Genomic DNA, 24,424 nt, shown 5'->3' on the forward strand with positions numbered 1-24,424 from the left:
TCATCATTTATAGGTTCACTAATACCCTCTCGATGTGAGTGAAAGAGACCCGTGACTATTGAGATTCTCCGTTGTGGAGAGATAATAGCCTAGGGAGGGTGATAAACTTTCATCTTAAAAAGGCAGCGCCTCAAAGATGAAAGATTATCAAGCTCACATCAAGAGTGTATTCATATCATAAATAAGCTAATTAGAATAAACATTCATTTTAGAAAGTGGCTGGTCATCTCTCTGTCCTTGTAGACCCCTAAAATTGTCCGGGTCGGAAATAAAGCTTGAAGACTCTCGAAGACTGAAGGATAATCAGCCAGAAGGACTCCTCGAAGGCCCTAGGAGGGTTCTCTGTAGGTCCAGAGGTCTTAGAATAGCTCAAAATAAAGAAGTGGAGGGAAAAAGCCCAATACGGCCGTACTGAACTCAATACGGCCGTATTGAAGCTTCAATACGGCCATACTGAAGTCAGTACGACCGTATTGACACTTCAATACGACCGCGGCGAACTCAATACGGGCGTATTGAAATTTCTGAACTTCAATACGACCGTATTGAACTTCAATACGACCGTATTGAAGTTCAAAAATTTCAATACGGCCGTATTGCCCCTGTAGGCCGTATTGCGCCTATTCCCTATAAATATGACGTCAATTGGACGTCATTCCACACTTTTCAACATAGTTTGAACCCTCTCCTTGAGTATTCTGGGGTTTTTGAGCAGTGTTCTGCCCTAGAAATCACTCGGAGAGTTGATCCGACGAAGTTCTTGAGCCCCGAGCCATTTTGCTTGAGGATCGAACCTAGTCGAGGGGAAATCTTTTTGATTCCCTTAGTTAAAATTTTGTTCTAGGAGAGCGAGGAGCGGGCTTGTAGAGCGTGGGAACGCCAAAACGCTTCCCAGTTCATTTTTTATAAAAAAGCACGCTTCAAGAGGTTTCCCTTCAATCCTTCCTTTTACTGCTTTCTGTGTGCATATTTAAACTATCATCATGTAGATAGTCAATTCATGATTGTTTAGAATAAATAGGGGTAACTTAGTAATTTTATACTGTTCTTTTAAAAAAATAATCTGTCATAGGGAACCCGAAAGGGGCGCTGTGGGGTGCTAACACCTTCCCCACGCGTAACCGACTCCCTTACCCAACTCTGGTTGTAGTGGCCAAAGTTGATTTTTAAATCAATTGCCTTATCCCTTTTTCCAATGTTTTGAGTAAAACATTGGTGGCGACTCCACGAACCCTCCTTTTATGAAAACCACTAATCCATGGAGGGTCCCGCTTGGGATTAATATGGATTAGTGAGCCTTTTAATAAAATTGCTCGTTTGACGAGGTCTCAGTTTGAGAATAAGTCATTCTAGCAATCCACATTTTTCAAACAAATAAACGAGTCCAACCATCCTTCGCGAATGCCGAAAGCCCGTTTCGGGCCGGTGGCGACAGATGGCGACTCCACTGGGGAAGCCTCGAGAGTCAGTCCCATTTAGTGACAGATTATTTTTAACAAATAATAGTTAAAATTACTTCATTACCCCTTGCTTGTATTATAATATGTTTTATTATATGGCTTTAAATAACTGTTGTATGTTTAAATTCCGCAATTGTTTGAAATAAAAACTGCACACAAACCTTTGCACACAACAGTTCCCTCTATACCCGGGGGCATGAGTGATTAACCATAGGGAGTGGATGTTAGTACGGCCGGTTGTCGAATGGGTCTATAGGTGCCCGTAGACCGTTGTCGGAAAACATCACTCAAGGTGATAACCATGAACTTGAGTCCGACGGTGCGTTGGAACTTTCCATCGACCTACGACGAGAGGAATTGGGTCCCTATAATGGGGGCACCTTGGGGGCCTTTGACCAAGTGAGAACAGTTAGATCCTCCTTGAATATGCACTTTTCTGCAGGAGACCCCTACCTCGTGATTCGCTCGTGACTGTTCGTGGATGAGTGAATTGTTTGTGTAAATGTTTACGTGCAATTGTTTGTGCATTAATAAATAACCTCGTGATAAGGTCTAAAAATAATCCCCATGCATAAAAAACCATGACATGAGAGGAAAGACCATGTGTGAAAATATAATAAAAGTGAGAAGCATGTACATCATTACCAATAAGACATCATGCATCCTCATAAAAACATACATTTTAGGATCACCAATACCTCTTGACATGAGTGAAAGAGACCCATGACTATAGAGATTCTCCGTTGGGGAGAAATCATAGACAAAGAAGGGTGGTAAACTTCCGTCTTAAAAAGGCAGCGCCTTAAAGATGGAGGTTTATCAAGCTCATGTTAAAGAGTGTATTCATTCCGTAAAATAAACTAACTAAACATTCATTTTAGAAAGTGGCTGGTCATCTCTCTGTCCTTACGCGCGCACAGAAAATCAAGAAAATGGAAGCGTTGGAAGAGCAAAACAAAAAGCTCACAACCGAGCTTTCACAACTTAAAGAGCAAATGGCGCAAATGATGGAACTCATGCGTCACCACAACGTCCATGGATCTCATCACAGTGAGCATGGGTCCCATCATGAGGGAGAGGAGGAAGAGCATGAAAAAGATCCTCCAAACGCCGTACCCCTTGGGGCAGGAATTATAATAAAAGAGCCCGAGGTATCAAAGGAACAATTCCATGCCCTCGAGGATCGGCTAAGGGCTATGGAGGGGCACGACTTTGACATTAAGGATGCCGCCGACATGTGTTTAGTGAGGGACATTCAATTCCCTCCTAAATTTAAAGTGCCAGATTTCCCAAAATACGTGGGATCGACTTGCCCTGAAAGTCATCTCACCATGTACTGTCGCAAGATGGCTGCATATGCCACAAATGAAAAGCTCTTGATCCACTGCTTTCAAGAGAGCTTAGCTGAAACTGCACTCAACTGGTATATGCAGCTAGATGGAAATCTAATACACACATGGAGGCAGTTGGCCGACGCCTTCCTCAAGCGCTACAAATACAACATCGACCTAACACCCGATAGGTCTGATCTTCAAGCCTTGAGTAAAAAGAACGATGAATCCTTCAAGGCGTACGCCCAACGTTGGAGGGAGTTGGCGGCACAGATAGAGCCCCCGCTGTCGGATAAGGAGACGGTGTCCTTATTCATCAACTCGTTGACTGGTCCCTATTACGATAAGATGATAGGGAACACAACGACACTCTTCTCGGACATCATCACCATAGGAGAAAGGGTGGAACAAGGAATTAAAAGTGGGAAGCTGGCTAAGCCTTCCCAATCATATGAAGCTAAGAAGGCCTTTGGGAAGAAGAAGGAAGGAGGAGTCAACGCTGTAACCATTGCTCCGTCTTCTTCCGCTTCGAAGTCAGGCAAATCGCAAAACAACTCTGTGAAGAAGTTTGATAGACTTCCGACCACTTATAGCGATCTCCTGCCGAAGCTAGTAGAGGCGCGTCTTATAGCTTACATTCCACCAAAGAAGGTGAATCCACCCTACCCCGATTGGTACAATCCACAAGACAAATGTCTATACCACTCGGGGGCACAAGGGCATTCAACGGAGAACTGCCGAGCTCTCAAGTATAAGGTCCAAGACCTTATCGACGCTGGGTGGGTCACTTTCGATTCGACGGCGCCCGACGTGAGCAAGAATCCTCTACCGCAGCAGGAGTAGAGAGAAGGGCAAGCCATGATAGGGCCCCTCCACATTTTTTTTCTTTTAGGGACTCATGATCAGTACCCGAGATCATGAGGACCTTTTCATGTAAATAAAGGGTTTTGTACAGTTTTACACTCATATATCAATAAAAAGGCATTTTTTCACACATTATTCTCGCATTTTTGTTCTATTCTCTCTCTCTCATTTATATTAATAAACTCTAAACCTAAACAGAACCAATAAATAATTATGTTTGTGATTGCTCGCTCTGATCGGGATCCGAAAGCCGAGGGTGAATGGGTTGAGTTGGACAGTGATGAGGAGACCATCTCTCCGGATCTGCAAAGACTGCTAGATCAAGAAGCTCGTCTACTCCAACCAAATCAAGAAGAATTGGAGACCGTGAATTTGGGGCAAGGTCAAGAATTGAAAGAGGTCAACATTGGGACCCGTATCAGTGATGGAATAAAAACGCAATTAATTCAATTATTGAGGGAATACAAGGACGTATTTGCATGGTCGTACCATGATATGCCCGGGTTGGACTCCAACATTGTCGAACACAAGTTGCCCTTAAAAGAGGGGTTTCGACCTATTAAGCAAAAGCTTCGACGAATCAAGCCCGAATGGTCCTTAAAAATTAAGGAGGAGGTGGAAAAACAATTGGACGCGGGATTTTTGGTTGTATCCCAGTATCCCGAATGGCTGGCTAACATTGTGCCAGTCGTCAAAAAGAATGGGAAGGTTAGAGTGTGTGTTGATTATAGGGATTTGAATCGTGCCAGTCCAAAGGACGATTTTCCCTTGCCACATATTGATACACTCGTGGATCACACCGCCACAAACACACTCTATTCCTTTATGGATGGATACTCGGGGTATAATCAAATCAAGATGAATATAGAAGACCGCGAGAAAACTTCTTTCATTACACCCTGGGGAACTTTCTGCTACAGGGTGATGCCTTTTGGACTTAAAAATGCGGGTGCCACCTACCAACGAGCGATGGTGACTCTATTCCACGATATGATCCACAAAGAAATTGAAGTATACGTGGATGACATGATCGCAAAGTCGAAAGACGAAATGGACCACATCCAATATTTGAGAAAATTATTCAATCGGCTTCGTAAGTATCAGCTTAAGCTAAACCCAGCTAAGTGTACTTTCGGAGTTCGGTCGGGTAAGCTTCTTGGGTTCATCGTCAGTGAAAAAGGCATAGAGGTGGACCCCGATAAAATAAAGGCAATAATGGAAATGCCTCCTCCTAAAACTGAGAAAGAAATTAGAGGATTCCTCGGCAGGGTGAACTACGTCGCAAGGTTCATCGCACAGTTGACTGACACGTGCAAACCAATATTCAAGCTGTTGCGCAAGAATCATTCCGAAACTTGGGATGAGAATTGTCAACGAGCTTTTGACAAGATCAAACAGTGCTTGGCCAATCCACCAGTATTGGTGCCACCTGTCGAGGGAAGGCCATTAATCCTCTATCTAACAGTGCTTGATGAGTCCATGGGAGCCGTGCTAGGGCAACAGGACGAAACTGGAAAGAAAGAACAAGCCATCTACTACCTGAGCAAAAAGTTCCTTGATTATGAAACCCGCTACACGCCATTAGAAAAGACTTGCTGTGCGTTAGCGTGGGCAACACAAAGGCTCAGGCAGTACATGATAAGGCATACTACTTGGTTGGTTTCCAAAATGGACCCAATTAAGTACGTGTTCGACAAACCAATAATCACTGGGAAGATTGCCCGATGGCAAGTGCAATTATCAGAATTTGACATCATACATGTCACACAAAAGGCCATCAAGGGTAGTACCTTAGCTGATTACCTAGCACACGGGCCGACCAATGACTATCAATCCCTTCAGGATGATTTCCCCGATGAACATATAATGAGTATACAACATGAAGATCCTAAGGACGATGCGTGGACCATGTATTTTGATGGAGCCTCCAACATGCTTGGACAGGGGATCGGGACAGTGTTAATCTCCCCACAAGGAAAGCATATCCCTCTAACAGCAAGACTCAATTTCGACTGTACAAATAATATGGCCGAATACGAGGCTTGCGCGTTAGGAATCCAAGCGGCTATCAACAATGGTATCCTCAAACTCAAAGTATTTGGAGATTCGGCTTTAGTCATCCATCAGCTACGAGGAGACTGGGAAGTCCGAAATCCTAAACTGATACCATATGTTGAGCATATCAAAGATTTGACACAATTCTTCCAAAGTGTCATCTTTGAATACATTCCAAGGGAGGAGAATCAGTTCGCTGACGCCCTTGCTACACTATCATCGATGTTCGCCTTGGATAAGGAGCATGAAATGCCCATCATCAATATCCGGCGGCACGATAAGCAAGCGTTTTGCCTACTGATAGATGAAGCTGTTGACGATCATCCATGGTTCCATGACATCAAACAATATCTGTCAAAAGGGGAATATCCTGATATGGCCAGCGATAATGATAAAAAGCATATCCGAAGAAGGGCCATGGGATTTCTGTTGATTGGAGAAACCCTCTACAAAAAGAATTATGACTCGGTCTTGTTGAGATGTATAGACCAAGTCGAAGCTCAAAATGTAATCAAAGAAATACATGAGGGGGTTTTTGGTACCCATATTCCCGGGCCTGCAATGGCTAAGAAAATCCTCAGAGCAGGATATTATTGGTCGACCATTGAAAAGGATTGTTACCAATACGTCCGGAAATGCCACAAGTGTCAAGCATATGCCGACAATATTCATGTCCCACCAACGCCACTCAATGTTCTGGCTTCACCATGGCCATTTGCAATGTGGGGCATGGATGTTATTGGACCCATCGAGCCAAAGGCATCCAATGGACATAGGTTCATCCTTGTGGCCATTGACTATTTCACCAAATGGGTAGAAGCGGCATCGTATGCTCATGTGACCCGAAAGGTGGTAACATCCTTCATCAGAAAGAATATCATATGCAGATACGGTATTCCCGATAAAATCATCACTGATAATGGATCCAATTTGAACAATAAGATGGTGGAAGAGCTGTGCAAAAAGTTCAAAATCCAGCACCATAACTCTTCCCCATATCGACCAAAGATGAATGGGGCAGTCGAGGCAGCCAATAAGAATATCAAGAAGATAGTACAAAAGATGGTTGTCTCATTCAAAGACTGGCATGAGATGCTACCCTTCGCTCTCCATGGTTATAGGACTTCAGTACGTACATCCACAGGAGCTACTCCATTCTCCCTTGTTTATGGAATGGAGGCAGTTCTGCCGGTTGAAGTCGAGATACCGTCTCTGAGAGTAATCATGGAAGCAAAACTTTCCGAGGCAGAATGGGTTCAAAGTCGATACAACCAATTGAACCTTATCGAAGAAAAACGACTGAACGCCGTATGCCATGGTCAAGCCTACCAAAGGAAGGTCAAAAAGGCTTTCGACAAAAAAGTCCATCCTCGAATCTACCATGAGGGAGAGCTGGTGATGAAGAAATTGCTACCAGCTCAAAAGGACAAAATCGGAAAGTGGGCCCCAAATTACGAAGGACCATATGTGGTGAAACGAGCTTTCTCCGGAGGAGCATTGATTCTCACAGACATGGACGGAGAAGAACTTCGATACCCAGTCAACGCTGACGTGGTAAAGAAGTATTATGCTTGAAGACGTTGCTTGCATCAGCCCGCTAGGATGAAAACCCAAAAAGGGCATCCTAGGCAAAAGTTAGGGCAAGACAAAAAGCCCGCCAGTACAAGGGTACTAGGCAAAACAAAGGCGAAATTATCCCCGCTAGGACCTGTCCTAGGCAAAAATTAGGGGCAAAAGAATAAGATATAAAAACAAAGCAAGCAACGATCACTTGAACCGAAAACCGAAAGGCGGTTCAAGTGATAATCTTCTAGAAGCAAGCGTCTTGCAGTATCTACACTCCTGGCTCAGGCATCTCACCCAAAACGATTAGGGGAACGAGAAAAGCAGCAATTACAGATATAATTGTTTAAGCCAAAAATGTATAGCCCACCTTGGCCAGCCATTCTTCAGAAATTCCCTTTGTAAATCTTTCTGTATAAACATTTGTGAATATCAATAAAATATCCATTTGTTTCTTTTCTTTCTTGACCTTGTGATTATGCCTTTAAATTGATGTTTCTAAAAATTGTACGAAACTCTTAATAATCGGTCAATAAAAGAAAATTGGAGGGGTTCCTGTAAAATCCATAATCTCCTGCATAAAGGCTCACAAAAATACTCCCTCGCGTCAATGACAGAAAGTCCTCCAAGAAGAAGAGGATAGGGAGAGCCACTCACTTTTCTAAATAAATGAACAAAAATAAAAATTGTATTACATTTGTGCATCACACACATTAGTTGCACATTCAAAGACCTTATCATGAGGCAACTGCATAAAATAGAAAAATAGAAAATTGCTTGTGTATGACAGCAGCAAGCAAAATACAAAGATTCAGAAAATCAGCAGCATCATACAGAATAATTGAGCCTGGAGAGGCTTGCCGAAAGAATACTCTCAAAATAACTGAGCCTGGAGAGGCTCGCCGAAATAATACTCTCTCATAAATAACTGAGCCTGGAGAGGCTCGCCGAAATAATACTCTCTCATAATAACTGAATTTAATTTCTTTAGCAATTTAAATTCTGTACAGCAAAAGCCAAAAACATAAAAAGGCAAAATACAGAAAAAAGCCAAATCTAAAGAAAAGGCAAAATACAGAAAAAGCCGACAATGAAAAAAGGCAAGGATATAGAAAATCCGACAAACAGTTTATACAGAACAACTGAGCCTGGAGAGGCTTACCAAAATACTCCTCATCCCCCACATCAAAGAATAACTGAGCCTGGAGAGGCTCGCAGAAATAATACTCCCCAGAGAAACCTCAACTCACGCTCTTGGACTCAAAATCCCCAGCAAGAGCTATCAAAGCAAGATCGACGACATTCCCAATGGAAGCACGATCACCCAAACAGAATATCCAAGTCAAAGGACTTAAACTTCCTCAGTGAAGATAGCTCTCCAACTCAAGTGTCGAGTGAGGCTAAGCCTGTAGAGGCTTCCTAAATAATACTCTGGGATACATAAGATCCCCAAATCCCCAGTCGCCTACTCAAGAGGCATCCCTGCAGAAGGAGAAAAAATAAAAAAAATCAATAATCATTCCCCAAGTGGAATCTGGCTCTCAGCCAATCATTGAACGTCAAGCTGATACGCCTAACAGAAGAGGCTAATCAAAATCAATGACAAAATCCCTTAGTGGATAACAGCCTACACAGAGGCAGCAAAATCAGAAAACCAAAAGAGACACCCGAACAAGGATAACCGGGATACTCCATCAACGTCGAAAGGACGTCAGCCAATCATAAGGCACCGCTCACATCAGAAAGAGCATCTTTGTGTCTATACCCCAAAGGAATCAGAAATTCCCCAGTGGGCACCAACTACGCAATGGAAAGTTGGGACACAAGAACCTATGAGTAACTGCACATCCCCTAGACGGATCCCTGCGTTATCCAGCCCTTAGTGGCGCAAAATCAAAAAAACAACCGTCGAAGCAGCATCGTGGACTGTGGAGACAAAATCATCACGAATCCCTGGAAAGGAGATATTCACGCTACCCCGTCGTCACAAACACGGAGGTATGCAGCTTCCGGCTCGGGCAATGAGCGAAGCTATCTCTGGAAATGGGGTACTCACTGCTCGCCGTTATCATAAAGGTACTTAGCTTCCGGCTCGAACAAAGAGTGAAGCTAAGCCTGGAGAGACGGTACTTACAGCTTCCAGCTTGGGCAACAAGCAAAGCAAGGCCTGGAGAGGCAAAACTCACACCGCTCACCGTCGTCACAAAGGTGCTTGGTTTCCGGCTCGAACAAAGAGCGAGACTAAGCCTGGAGAGGCGAAACTCACACCGCTCACCGTCGTCACAAAGGTACTTAGCTTCCGGCTCGAACAAAGAGTGAAGCTAAGCCTGGAGAGGCGGTACTCAACCATCAGCGTCATCAGAGGCGCGTTGATGTCCAACTTCCGGCTCGGGTGTCGAGTGAAGTTGGCCTTGGAGAAGGTAAACTCAGCTACCGAGGATGTCAGAAGCGCCGAAGTATGCACCCACCTGGAGAGGCTACTCAACATTTTCCCACCGGAAGACGCTACAAGTCAGAAGGTCGGCACAATACCCGGACAATTGGGTCAACTCCTTTACTTGTCAGCCGGTATACCAAAAGGCCGTCCGACTAAGTAAAGGGGGGGCAGCTGTAGACCCCTAAAATTGTCCGGGTCGGAAATAAAGCTTGAAGACTCTCGAAGACTGAAGGATAATCAGCCAGAAGGACTCCTCGAAGGCCCTAGGAGGGTTCTCTGTAGGTCCAGAGGTCTTAGAATAGCTCAAAATAAAGAAGTGGAGGGAAAAAGCCCAATACGGCCGTACTGAACTCAATACGGCCGTATTGAAGCTTCAATACGGCCATACTGAAGTCAGTACGACCGTATTGACACTTCAATACGACCGCGGCGAACTCAATACGGGCGTATTGAAATTTCTGAACTTCAATACGACCGTATTGAACTTCAATACGACCGTATTGAAGTTCAAAAATTTCAATACGGCCGTATTGCCCCTGTAGGCCGTATTGCGCCTATTCCCTATAAATATGACGTCAATTGGACGTCATTCCACACTTTTCAACATAGTTTGAACCCTCTCCTTGAGTATTCTGGGGTTTTTGAGCAGTGTTCTGCCCTAGAAATCACTCGGAGAGTTGATCCGACGAAGTTCTTGAGCCCCGAGCCATTTTGCTTGAGGATCGAACCTAGTCGAGGGGAAATCTTTTTGATTCCCTTAGTTAAAATTTTGTTCTAGGAGAGCGAGGAGCGGGCTTGTAGAGCGTGGGAACGCCAAAACGCTTCCCAGTTCATTTTTTATAAAAAAGCACGCTTCAAGAGGTTTCCCTTCAATCCTTCCTTTTACTGCTTTCTGTGTGCATATTTAAACTATCATCATGTAGATAGTCAATTCATGATTGTTTAGAATAAATAGGGGTAACTTAGTAATTTTATACTGTTCTTTTAAAAAAATAATCTGTCATAGGGAACCCGAAAGGGGCGCTGTGGGGTGCTAACACCTTCCCCACGCGTAACCGACTCCCTTACCCAACTCTGGTTGTAGTGGCCAAAGTTGATTTTTAAATCAATTGCCTTATCCCTTTTTCCAATGTTTTGAGTAAAACATTGGTGGCGACTCCACGAACCCTCCTTTTATGAAAACCACTAATCCATGGAGGGTCCCGCTTGGGATTAATATGGATTAGTGAGCCTTTTAATAAAATTGCTCGTTTGACGAGGTCTCAGTTTGAGAATAAGTCATTCTAGCAATCCACATTTTTCAAACAAATAAACGAGTCCAACCATCCTTCGCGAATGCCGAAAGCCCGTTTCGGGCCGGTGGCGACAGTCCTCACACGCGCAAAGAAAATCAAGAAAATGGAAGCGCTAGAGGAACAAAACAAGAAGCTCACGACCGAGCTTTCACAGCTCAAAGAGCAGATGGCGCAAATGTTGGAACTCATGCGTCACCATAACATTCATGGATCTCATCACAGTGACCATGGGTCCCATCATGAGGGAGAGGAGGAGGAGCATGAAGAAGATCCTCCACATGCCATACCTCTTGGGGCTGGAATTATGATCAAAGAGCCCGAGGTTTCAAAAGAACAATTCCACGCCCTAGAGGATCGGTTGAGGGCTATGGAGGGGCATGACTTCGATATTAAAGATGCCGCCGACATGTGTTTAGTGAGGGATATTCAATTCCCTCCCAAATTTAAAGTGCCAGATTTCCCGAGATACGTGGGATCGACTTGCCCCAAGAGTCATCTCACCATGTACTGCCGAAAGATGGCTGCATATGCCACAAACGAAAAGCTTTTGATCCACTGCTTCCAAGAGAGCTTGGCTGATACCGCGCTCAGCTGGTATATGCAGCTAGATGGAAATCAAGTATGTACATGGAGGCAGTTGGCCGACGCCTTTCTCAAGCGCTACAAATACAACATCGACCTAACACCCGATAGGTCAGATCTTCAAGCCTTGAGTAAGAAAAATGATGAATCTTTCAAGGCGTACGCCCAACGATGGAGGGAGTTGGCGGCACAGATAGAGCCCCCGCTGTCGGATAAGGAGACGGTGTCCTTATTCATCAACTCGTTGACTGGTCCCTACTACGATAAAATGATAGGGAACACAACGACACTCTTCTCGGACATCATCACCATTGGGGAGAGAGTGGAACAAGGACTTAAAAGTGGGAAGCTAGCAAAGCCTTCCCAATCATTCGAAGCTAAGAAGACCTTTGGGAAGAAGAAGGAGGAAGGAGTCAACGCCATAACCATTTCTTCATCTTCTTCCACTTCGAAGTCAGGAAGATCGCAATTCATCCCTGTGAAGAAGTTTGATAAACTTCCGACCACTTATAGCGATCTCCTTCCGAAGCTAGTAGAAGCCAAACTTCTAGCTCATGTTCCACCAAGGAAGATCGACCCACCTTACCCCGATTGGTACAAGCCACAAGACAAATGTTTATACCATTCGGGGGCACCAGGGCATTCAACAGAGAGATGCCTAGCTCTCAAATACAAGGTCCAAAACCTTATTGATGCCGGGTGGGTCACCTTCGATTCGACAGCGCCCGACGTGAGCAAGAATCCTCTACCAAAGCAGGAGTAGAGAATGGCAAGCCACAATAGGGCCCCTTCATATTTTTCTTTTCTTTTAAGGGACTCATGATCAGTACCCGAGATCATGAGAACCTTTTCATGTAAATAAGGGTTTTACAGTTTTTTAAAATATCAATAAAGAGGCATTTTTCACATTACTCTCTTTTTTGTTCTTTTCTCTCTTTCCCCATTAACATTAATAAATTCTAAACCTAAATAGAACCAATAAAATAATTATGTCTGTAATTGTTCGCTCTGACCGGGGTCCGAAAGTTGAGGATAAACGGGTTGAGTTGGACAGTGATGAGGAGACCATCTCTCCGGATCTGCAAAGATTGCTAGATCAAGAAACTCGTCTACTCCAACCATGTCAAGAGGAATTGGAGACCGTGAATTTGGGGCAGGGCCGAAAGATAAAAAAGGTCAATATTGGGACCCATATCGGTGATGAAATAAGGACACATGTTTCCGCTATGATTATAATAAAATCATTCTTCATTGCTTCTTTTCTTGCTTATAATAAAATTCTAAACCACATTATTTTTAACCCTGTTTGAATAAACATGAATGAGGTTAAAATCATCTTAATGATAATAAACCCACATCATTTTTATGTGGAGGTGTGTGTGACAACTTGGAGCACCTTCCCTTGGCCTCGACAAGTGCCATCATGGGTAAAAAGAAATCTTTCAAAATAAAAGAAGCTCGGCAAGAAACCCAAAAAGGGGACTGCGCAAAAATAAGAGCAAAAGACCCGCTAGGAATCCCACGAAAGGGTGACCTAGGCAAAAGTTAGGGTTACAATAATAAACAAAAACAAAGGTCCGCTAAAACGCCACAAAAGGGTGTTTTAGGCAAAAATAAGGACAATCAAAAAACAAAAGAAATCCATGATGGTACCATGAACCAAATTCAAAAAGAAAGGTTCAAGGGAAGCTATCCAAGTTGTCGAATCACAACACGATTTTTTAACTTCATAAGTGTTTAATCAAACAAGCCTAAACACTTAAGCCTACCTTGGCCACCCATTCTTACAAAAACCATTTTTGAAAAAATAAATCCCCTCTAAAACACAAACTTCAGAATAAAAATATCTTTCTTTTCTTTTCTCTCTTGTCCCAAAAGATTTTAGGATAATCTAGTGGAAGCATGGAGAAATAAATCATCACTGATAATGGATCTAATCTGGATAATAAAATGGTGGAAGAACTGTGCCAAGAATTCAAGATCCAACACCACAACTCTTCCCCATATCGGCCAAAGATGAATGGGGCAGTCGAGGCAACCAATAAGAACATCAAAAAATAGTACAAAAGACGGTTGTCTCATTTAAAGACTGACACGAGATGTTACCCTTCGCTCCTCATGGCTATAGGACTTCAGTACGTCCATTTACAGGAGCTATTCCATTCTCACTCGTTTATGGGGTGGAGGCAGTTCTACCCATCGAAGTCGAGATATTCTATCTAAGGGTAATCATGGAAACAAAACTTTCCGAGGCAGAATGGGTTCAAAGCCAATATGACCAGTTGAACCCTATCAAAAAGAAACGGCTGAACGCCATATGCCATGGTCAAGCCTATCAGAGGAAGATCAAAAAGGCTTTTGACAAGAAAGTCCACCCTCGAGTCTACCATGAGGGAGAGTTGGTAATGAAGAAATTACTACCAACTCAAAAGGACAAAATCGGAAAGTATGCCCCAAATCACGGAGGACCATACGTGGAAAAACGAGCCTTCTCAGGAGGAGCATTGATCCTCACAAACATGGATGGAGAAGAACTTCGATACTTAGTCAACACTGACGTGGTAAAGAAGTACTATGCTTGAAGACGTTGCTTGCATAGGCCCGCTAGGATGAAAACCCAAAAAGGGCGTCCTAGGCAAAAGTTAGGGCAAAATAAAAAGCCTGCCAGTACAAGGGTACTAGGCAAAACAAAGGCAAATTTACCCCGTTAGGATACGTCCTAAGCAAAAGTTAGGGACAAAAGAATAAGATATAAAAACAAAGCAAGCAACGATCACTTGAACCGAAAACCGAAAGGCGGTTCAAGTGATAATCTTCTAGAAGCAAGCGTCTTGCAGTATCTACACTCCTGGCTCAGGCCGAAGCAATTAAGGGAACGTAAAGAGCAACAATTACAGATATAATTGTTAAGCCCAATGTATATAGCCTACCTTGGCCAGCCATTCTTCAGAAATTTCCTTCTGTATATCTTTCTGTAAAAAACACTTGTGAATATCAATAAAAATATCCATTTGTTTCTTTTCTTTCTTGACCATGTGATTATGCCTCTGAATTGGTTTTTCATAAAAATTGTACGAAATTCCATTATTAATCGGTCAATAAAAGAAAATTGGAGGGGTTCCTGTAAAATCCATAATCTCCTGCATAAAGGCTCACAAAAATACTCCCTCGTGTCAATGACAGAAAGTCCTCCAAGAAGAAGAGGATAGGGAGAGCCACTCACTTTTCTAAATAAATGAACAAAAATAAAAAATTGTATTGCATTTGTGCATCACACACACATTAGTTGCACATTCAAAGACCTTATCATGAGGCAACCGCATAAAATAGAAAAATAGAAAATTGCTTGTGTATGACAGCAGCAAGCAAAATACAAAGATTCAGAAAATCAACAGCATCATACAGAATAACTGAGCCTGGAGAGGCTTGCCGAAAGAATACTCTCAAAATAACTGAGCCTGGAGAGGCTCGCCGAAATAATACTCTCAGAATAATTGAGCCTGGAGAGGCTTGCCGAAATAATACTCGTACAGAATAATTGAGCCTGGAGAGGCTTGCCGAAACAATACTCCCACAGAATAATTGAGCCTGGAGAGGCTTGCAGAAATAATACTTCCTCAGAATAACTAAAGCCTGGAGAGGCTTGCAGAAATAATACTCCCCCAACTGTACAGAATAATTGAGCCTGGAGAGGCTTGCTGAAATAATACTCTCATCAGAATAACTGAGCCTGGAGAGGCTTACTGAAATAATACTCTCTCAGAAATAACTGAGCCTGGAGAGGCTTGCCGAAACAATACTCATTCAGAATAATTGAGCCTGGAGAGGCTCGCCAAAATAATACTCCACATCAAAGAATAATTGAGCCTGGAGAGGCTCGCAGAAATAATACTCCCCAGAGGGAACCTCAACTCATGCTCTTGGATTCAAAATCCCCAGCAAGAGCTATCAAGCAAGATCGTCAAAATCCCCAATGGAAGTACGATCGCCCAAGAAGAATATCCAAGTCAAAGGACTTAAAACTTCCTCAGTGGAAGATAGCTCTCCAACTCAGGCGTTGAGTGAGGCTAAGCCTGCAGAGGCTTCCTAAAAAATACTCTGGGATACAGAAGATCCCCAAATCCCTAGTCGCCTACTCAAGAGGCATCCCTGCAAAAGGAGAAAAATCAAAAAATATCAATAAATATTCCCCAAGCGGAATCCGGCACTCAGCCGAACACTGAACTCCAATTCCTCAGTCGCCTACATAAGAGGCACTCCTTCAAAAGGAAAAATCATAAAAAGATCAATAATCATTCCCCAAGCGGAATCCGGCTCTCAGCCTATCATTGAATATCAAGATGATCTGCCTAACAGAAGAGGCCAATCACAACCAATGACAAAATCCCCTGGCGGATAACAGCCTACACAGAGGCAATAAAATCCAAAAATTAAAAAGAGTTACCCGAATAAGGATAACCGGGATACTCCACCAACGTCAAAAGGACGTCAGCCAATCATAAGGCACTGCTCATCTCAGAAAGAGCATCTTCGTGTCTACACCCCAAGGAGTCAGAAATTCCCCAAGGGTACCAACAATGCAATGCAAGTTGGGGCACAAAAACCTATGAGTAACTGCACATCCCCTAGACGGATCCCTGCGTTATCCAGCCCTCAGTGGCATAAAAATCAAAAAATAATCGTCGAAGCAGCATCGTGGACTGTGGAGACAAAATCAACATCCAGAATCCCCAGCGGATAACAGCCTACACAGAGGCAGTAAAAATCAGAAAATCAAAAAGAGTCACCCGAATAAAGATAACCGGGATACTCCACCAACGTCAAAAGACGTCAGCCAAACATAAGGCATCGCTCAACTCAAAGAGAGAGCATCTGTGTCTACACCCCAAGGAGTCAAAAATTCCCATGGGTACCAACTAAGCAATGCAAGTTGGGACACAAGAACCTATGAATGACTGCACATCCCCTAGACGGATCCCTGCGTTATCCAGCCCTCAGCGGCACAAAATCAGAAAAACAAACCGTCGAAGCAGCATTGTGGACTGTGGAGACAAACTATACTCAACTACCTCATTTTTGAGAGGCAAAGTCTGGAGAGACGATACTCAAACGAAGTCTGGAGAGACAGTACTCAAACAAGGTCTGGAGAGACGGTACTCAAACAAGGTCTGGAGAGACGGTACTCAAACAAAGTCTGGAGAGACAGTACTCAAACAAGGTCTGGAGAGACGGTACTCAAACAAGGTCTGGAGAGACGGTACTCAAACAAGGTCTGGAGAGACAATACTCAAACGAAGTCTGGAGAGACAGTACTCAAAGTCTGGAGAGACAGTACTCAAAGTCTGGAGAGACGGTACTCAAACAAAGTCTGGAGAGACGATACTCAAACAAAGTCTGGAGAGACGATACTCAAACAAGGTCTGGAGAGACGGTACTCGAACAAAGTCTGGAGAGACGGTACTCAAACAAAGTCTGGAGAGACGGTACTCAAGGTCTGGAGAGACAGTACTCAAGGTCTGGAGAGACAGTACTCAAGGTCTGGAGAGACAATACTCAAGGTCTGGAGAGACAATACTCAGCCATCAGCGTCGTCAGAGGCACGTTGGTGTTAAACTCAGCTACCGAGGATGTCAGAAGCGCCGAGGTATGCACCCACCTGGAGAGGCTACTCAACAATTTTCCACCGGAAGACATTACAAGTCAGAAGGTCGGCACATCACCCGGACAATTGGGTCAACTCCTTTACTTGTCAGCCGGTACACCAAAAGGCCGTCCGACCAAGTAAAGGGGGGGCAGCTGTAGACCCCTAAAATTGTCCGGGTCGGAAATAAAGCTTGAAGACTCTCGAAGACTGAAGGAAGATCAGCCAGAAGGACTCCTGGAAGGCCCTAGGAGGGTTCTCTGTAGGTCTAGAGGTCTTAGAATAGCTCAAAATAAGGAAGTGGAGGGAATGAAGCCCAATACGGCCGTACTGAACTTAATACGGCCGTATTGAAGCTTCAATACGACCGCCGAGGCCCGTTTCGGGCCGGTGGCGACACAAATAGATAAACATGTTATCATACAAGCAAGGGGTAATGAAGTAATTTTAACTATTATTTGTTAAAAATAATCTGTCACTAAATGGGACTGACTCTCGAGGCTTCCCCAGTGGAGTCGCCATCTGTCGCCACCGGCCCGAAACGGGCTTTCGGCATTCGCGAAGGATGGTTGGACTCTTTTATTTGTTTAAAAATATGGATTGCTAGAATGACTTATTCTCAAACTGAGGCCTTGTCAAACGAGCAATTTTATTAAAAGGCTCACCAATCCATGTTAATCCCAAGCGGGACCCTCCATGGATTAGCGGTTTTCATAAAAAGGAAGGGTTCATGGAGTCGCCACCAATGTTTTACTCAAAACATTGGAAAAAGAAGTTTAAGGCAATCGATTCAAAAATCGACTTCGGCCATGACAACCAGAGTCGGGTAAGGGAGTCGGTTACGCGTGGGGAAGGTGTTAGCACCCCACAGCGCCCCTTTCGGGTTCCCTATGACAGATTATTTCTAAAAATAATAGTGCGAAATTACTAAATTACCCCTATTTATTCTAAACAATTATAACTTAACTATCTACATGATGACAGTTAAATATACACACAGAAAGCAGTAAAAGGAAGGACTTAAGAAGAAACCTTTGAAGCGTGCTTTTATATTCAAGTAAAACTGGGAAGCTTTTTGGCGTTCCCTCGCTCTACAAGCCCGCTCGCTCCCTCCTAGGAAATTTTAACTATGGAAATTCGGAGGATTTCCCTTCGACTAAGTTCGAAACTCAAGCAAAAAGCTCAGAACTCGAGAACTTTGTCGGATCAACTCTCCGAGTGATTTCTAGGTAGAGCACTGCTCAAAAAAAACCCAGAATACTCAAGAAGAGGGTTAAAACTCAGTGTAAAAGTGTCAAATGACGTCGAATTGACGTCATATTTATAGGGATGAGGCGCAATACGGCCTTTGGGGGTCAATACGGCCCGTATTGAAGTTTTGAACTTCAATACGGCCGTATTGAATTCAGTGCGGCCGTATTGAAGTTCAGAAACTTCAATACGGCCGTATTGAGTTCAGTGCAGCCGTATTGAAGTTCAGAAACTTCAATACGGCCGTATTGAGTTCAGTGCGGCCGTATTGTAGTTCAAAATGTTCAATACGGCCGTACTGAACTTTTGGGAGGCCGTATTGGGCTTCATTCCCTCCACTTCCTTATTTTAAGCTACTCTAAGACTTCTAAACCTACGAATAATCATCCTAGGGTCTTCCAGGGTCTTCCAGGAGTCCTTCCGGCTGACTTTCCTTTGGTCTTCGAGAGTCTTCAAGCTTTATTTCCGACCCGGACAATTTTAGGGGTCTACACCCATTAGTTTGGGGATGGTAGGGTGTAGAAATTCTGTGCACAACCCCATACTTCGTAAGCAAGGCCTACATGGATCTGTTACAAAAATGGGTGCCCTGATCACTAACAATAGCTTTGGGTACTCCAAAGCTGCAAAATATGTTAGATCTGACAAAATCCACAACAACCCGAGCATCATTAGTTCTGGTGGCTTTGGCTTCCACCCATTTTGAAACATAATCAACAGCTAGGAAAATTTAAGAAAAACCAAAATAAACAGGAAAGGGACCCATGAAATCAATACCCCAGACATCAAACACCTCGTAGAATAGCATGGGCTGCTGAGTTATCTGCTGTCTCCAAGAAAGGGCTCCTCCTGCTCTCTGACACTACTCACAAGTGCTGCAAACCTTCCACGCATCCTTGAAGATGGTGGGTCAGTAAAAACCACAGTCAAGCACCTTGCGAGCTGTCCTCTGAATGCCAAGATGACCACCAGATGCAGAAGAATGACAGAACTACAGGACAGAGTCAATTTCATGGTCCGGCAAGCATCTCCTGATTACCTGATCACTACAAAACTTCCACAAATAGGGGTCATCCCAAACATAATGTTTAGCATCACTCTTGAGTTTATCAATCTGAGCTCTAGATGCTAAAGGAGGAAAAACAGAAGCAACTAAATACTTAACAATATTCGCAAACCAAGGGGTGGGGGAAGGAACAGAAACAGAAGAAAAAATTAACAAATTTTCATTAGGAAAGTTATCCTGGATAGGCAAGACATCAGCACTGTCCTCAGGTCTCTCAATCCTGCTGAGATGGTCTACCACTAAGTTTTGTGCTCCGCTCCTGTCACGGATGTCCAAGTCAAACTCTTGAAGCCAGAGCATCCATCTGATCAGCCTAGGCTTTGAGTCAGCCTTCTTCAACAGGTACTTTAGGGCTGCATGATCTGTAAAAACAACGACACGAGAACCAAGCAAATATGATCAAAATTTATCAAGTGCAAAAATAATAGCTAAAAGTTCCTTTTCCGTGGTCGTGTAATTTGCTTGAGCAGCATCCAATGTCCTAGAAGCGTAGTATATCACCCTAGGTGATCTGTCAACTCTCTGTGCCAGGACAGCCCCTAGTGCATAATTTGAAGCATCACACATTAGCTCAAAGGGAACTATCCAGTCTGGTGCCTGAATGATGGGAGTGGTGGTCAAGGCTCTCTTAAGGCAATCAAACGCCTCCTTACACCTGTCATCAAAATCAAATTCAATATCCTTCTGAAGCAAGCTGGATAGTGGGAGGGCTTTCTTGCTGAAGTCCTTAATGAAATGCCTGTAGAAACCTGCATGGCCAAGAAAAGATCGCACCTCTCGCACGCAAGAGGGGTAAGGTAATTGTGCAATGACAGATATCTTTGCAGGGTCAACCTAAATGCCCCGACTAGAAATGATATGCCCTAAAACTATACCCTGCTCTACCATGAAATGACATTTCTCAAAATTAAGAACAAGGTTAGTCTCAATGCATCTATTCAAAACTCTATCCAAACTATCCAAACATGCATCAAAAGAGGATCCATAAACAGTAAAATCATCCATAAACACCTCTAAGTAATTTTCCAGAAAATCACTAAAAATGTTGAGCATGCACCGCTGGAATGTGCCAAGGGCATTGCATAGGCCAAAAGGCATCCTCTTATAGGCAAAAGTACCAAAAGGGCAGGTGAATGTGGTCTTCTCCTGATCCTCAGGAGCAATATGAATCTGAAAATAACCAGAGAACCCATCAAGAAAACAGTAATGAGATTTACCTGCCAGACGCTCAAGCATCTGATCAATGAAGGGCAGAGGAAAATGATCCTTCCTTGTTGCTTGGTTGAGCCTCCGGTAGTCAATACAGACCCTCCAACTGTTTTGGACTCTGGTGGGTATGAGCTCATCCTTCTCATTCTTAACAACAGTGAGGCCTGTCTTCTTGGGGACCACTTGGACTGGACTCACCCACTGACTATCTAAAATTGGATAGATGATCCCAGCCTGCAGAAGCTTGGTGACCTCTTTCTTCACAACTTCCAAAATCACTGGGTTAAGTCTCCTCTGAGGCTGTCTCACTTGTTTAGCTCCATCCTCCAATAATATCCTGTGCATGCATGTGGATAGGCTAATGTCAGGAATGTCTGCCAGGGTCCAACCAATTGCTTTCTTATTCTTTTTTAGAACCTGCAACAATTTCTCCTCTTGAACAGGATCAAGGGAGGTGGAAATGATCACTGGCAACTTCTCATCATCTTCCAAGTAGGCATACTTGAGGTTCTCTAGAAGAGGCTTCAACTCTGGTGTAGGTGCTGGCTGAACATCAGAAAGAACCAAGGAAAGGAGAAGTGGTTCCGCAGCCTGTACCTCAACCTGCAAGTCATATTCTTTGGTACTTCCTGCAACATGGTTAGCGCATTCTGACTGTATAAAATCAAGACCAAGAGGTACAACACCCAAAGTATCAAATTCAGATGCCTCATAATCAGTTTCACATTCAGATTGACATTCAGATTCAGACTCAGACTCAATGCATGGAAGATAGTTATACAACTCAGATGAAAATGAATGCTTCTTAGCATGAGAAGAATCTAAATCATGAATGTGCTCATCAACTAGATCATCAATCAATTCAGCACGAAAAATAGAATGAGCTTCTGAAGGAAATTTCATGGCATCCAAAATATTAAAATGAACAATAATATCACCAAATTCCATAGACACGGTGCCAGCATAAACATCAATCTTGTCCGGGCTGTTTTCAAAAATAGTCTGCCTAGAATGATTGGGACAGAACCATGGGAGAATCCGTCCTCCATATCAAGTACATAAAAATCAGCAGGAAAAATTAGTTCACCAACCCGAACCAAGACATCCTTTATAAAACCTGTGGGGTGGGCAACACTCCTATTAGCCAACTGAATGACCACACCCGTAGGTTGCAAAGTCCCAAGAGACAAAGAATTAAAAATAGATAGAGGCATGACATTAATTGAAGCTCCTAAATCAAGCATGGCATTTTCAAATTTATTGTTACCAATAATGCAAGGTACACAAAATGTTCCTGGGTCCTTACACTTTTCAGGAATATGTGGAACAGATTTACCTATGAGTGATGAGACGTTTCTGCCCATACTGATTCGTTCGTTGCCCTTCAGCTTCCTCTTGTGTGTGCACAGCTCCTTCAAGAATTTTGCTTATCTGGGAATTTGCTTGATGGCATCCAGGAAAGGTATGTTCACCTCCACCTTCCTGAAGGTCTCCAATATCTCCTTATCCACCTCTTCCATCTTTTTGCTTGGAATTGATTTTGGTGGAAATGGAAGAGGGATAGGAGGCTGATGTAGATCATCACTGTGTGCACTGGAAGAAGGTCCACCTGCATGAAAATTTTTGCTACTACCTATAGGGCCTTCTTTCTCAAGTGTAGGCTCAGGTGAAGGTGTAGGCATAACTGGGGGTGTTGGGCCATCAATTTGTTTGCTAGAACTCAAGGTGATGGCACTCACATTCTTCGGATTTTGCACAGTTTGTGAAGGTAGCTTGTCTGAATTTTGGGACTGTGCCTGATTTAGCTGAGTTGCCATCTGCCCCATCTGATTTGTCAAACTTTGAATGGAAGCTCTGGTCTCTTGTTGGAACTGCATGTTTTGAAGAGTCATCTGCCTCACTAACTCCTCCAATGAAGGTTCAGAAGTAGAAGGTTGAGGAGCTGGTGGTGCAGAAGCTTCATGTTGTCTTTGTTGTTACTCTTGGATAGGAGGAGGCACATATCTGCTAGGACCAACATTGTTTTGGAAAGGAGGGGATGGCTGTTGTTGCTGCTGCTGGTTAGACCATCTGAGATTAGGATGATTTCTCCAACCTGGATTGTACTTATTGCTGGAGAGGTCATAATTCTGCTACTGCACAGAAGGTCTGTTGTTGTAAATGTTGGCAGCATATGCTTGTGGGGCATCAGGACCTGTAGAAAAGTCTTGCAAGGAGGGACAAGCATCTGTTGGATGATTAATTGAAGTGCAGATGCCACATACTCTTGCTGGTGGTGGAGCTGATTTTTGATTTGTAGCCAGTTGTGAAACCAAGGTGGTGAGAGCATTAATCTTACTCTCCAGCTTTTTGTGTTCAGTGGAATCTGGGGCTACCACATCATGCACCCCCCTCACAACTATGGCATCACTCCTCATATTGAATTGTTGTGAGTTGGATGCCATTTTTTCAATCAGCCCTCTAGCAGAAGCAGGTGTCATATCTCCTAAAGCTCCTCCACTAGCTGCATCAATCATGATTCTATCCATCATGTTTAACCCCTCATAGAAATACTGCAATAATAACTGCTCAGAAATTTGATGGTGGGGGCAGCTAGCACACAGCCTCTTGAATCTTTCCCAGTACTCTTATAAGTTCTCCCCCATAAGTTGCCTAATTCCAGATATGTCTTTCCGGATTGTAGTGGTCCTGGATGCAGGGAAGAATTTTTCCAAGAACACTCTCTTCAACTCATCCCAGCCTGTTATTGAACCAGGAGCCAGAGCCAGATAGTACAACCAGTCCTTAGTAAGATCCTCCAATGAAAAAGGGAATGCCTTCAGGTAGATGTGATCTTCAGGGATATTAGGTGGCCTTATGGTGGAACAAACTATGTGGAACTCCTTGAGATGCTTGTGTAGATCCTCACCTGCACGACCATGAAACTTAGGCAACAAATGGATCAATCTAGTTTTAAGCACAAAAGGGATATCTTCATCAGGGTATTGAATGCATAAACTCTCGTATGTGAAATCAGGTGCAGCCATCTCCCTAAGTGTTCTCTCTCGAGGTCCATTATGTTCACCCATGTTTTCAGGTTGACTTGAATGAAGTTCAGATGCAACACTTACACTATCACTAACACTATGAGTATCACTATAACTATCTAAAGATGGAACTATATGCTCTCTAATTAATCTATGGTATGTTCTATCTATTTCAAGATCAAATGGATGCAAAAATTCAGGGTTGCTCCTAGTCATGCACTACATGCGACACATGCATCAGGACACGTGAACAGTAGGGGTAAACTGGGAATTTCCATGAAAAGTCATAAAATATCAAAACTAATGCACCAACATCATCCTAAAATCATAAGACACTACCACAAAAAAGTTGAGAACAAAATTCAAAACCTAACTATTTTTTAAAAATTACAAAAGTTTGGAAAAATAGTGAAATAAAACTTCAAAAATAAAAAAAAAAATAGTAAATGACGTTTCTTTGAAGATGTGGCTGTGTGGGTTGGATATATCTTAAAATTCACTACAAAATGAAGTACAATTTTGCCTAATTCTGATAACCAGAGCCCAAGTTATGGCCGTTTGAAGTTTTGCTGAAAAAAATTTTCAAAATTTTTTGTATCTCCAAATTTTGACCAAACTAAGTGCCCTAGCTATTTTTTACACAA

General features: G+C 43.2%; 1 protein-coding gene across 1 annotated transcript; it reads right to left on the reverse strand.

The window, feature by feature from the left end:
- Window positions 1-23,381: 23,381 nt before the first annotated feature.
- On the reverse strand, window positions 23,382-23,822 carry LOC145952435 (uncharacterized). The gene has a single exon (XM_083064798.1). The coding sequence runs from the start codon at window positions 23,820-23,822 to the stop codon at window positions 23,382-23,384; it is 441 nt and encodes a 146-aa protein (XP_082920924.1).
- Window positions 23,823-24,424: the final 602 nt, after the last annotated feature.

Source organism: Cajanus cajan, chromosome 10 (genome assembly GCF_000230855.2).
Source record: "Cajanus cajan strain Asha chromosome 10, NIPB_CcT2T_4, whole genome shotgun sequence".
NCBI classification, from domain to species: domain Eukaryota; kingdom Viridiplantae; phylum Streptophyta; class Magnoliopsida; order Fabales; family Fabaceae; genus Cajanus; species Cajanus cajan.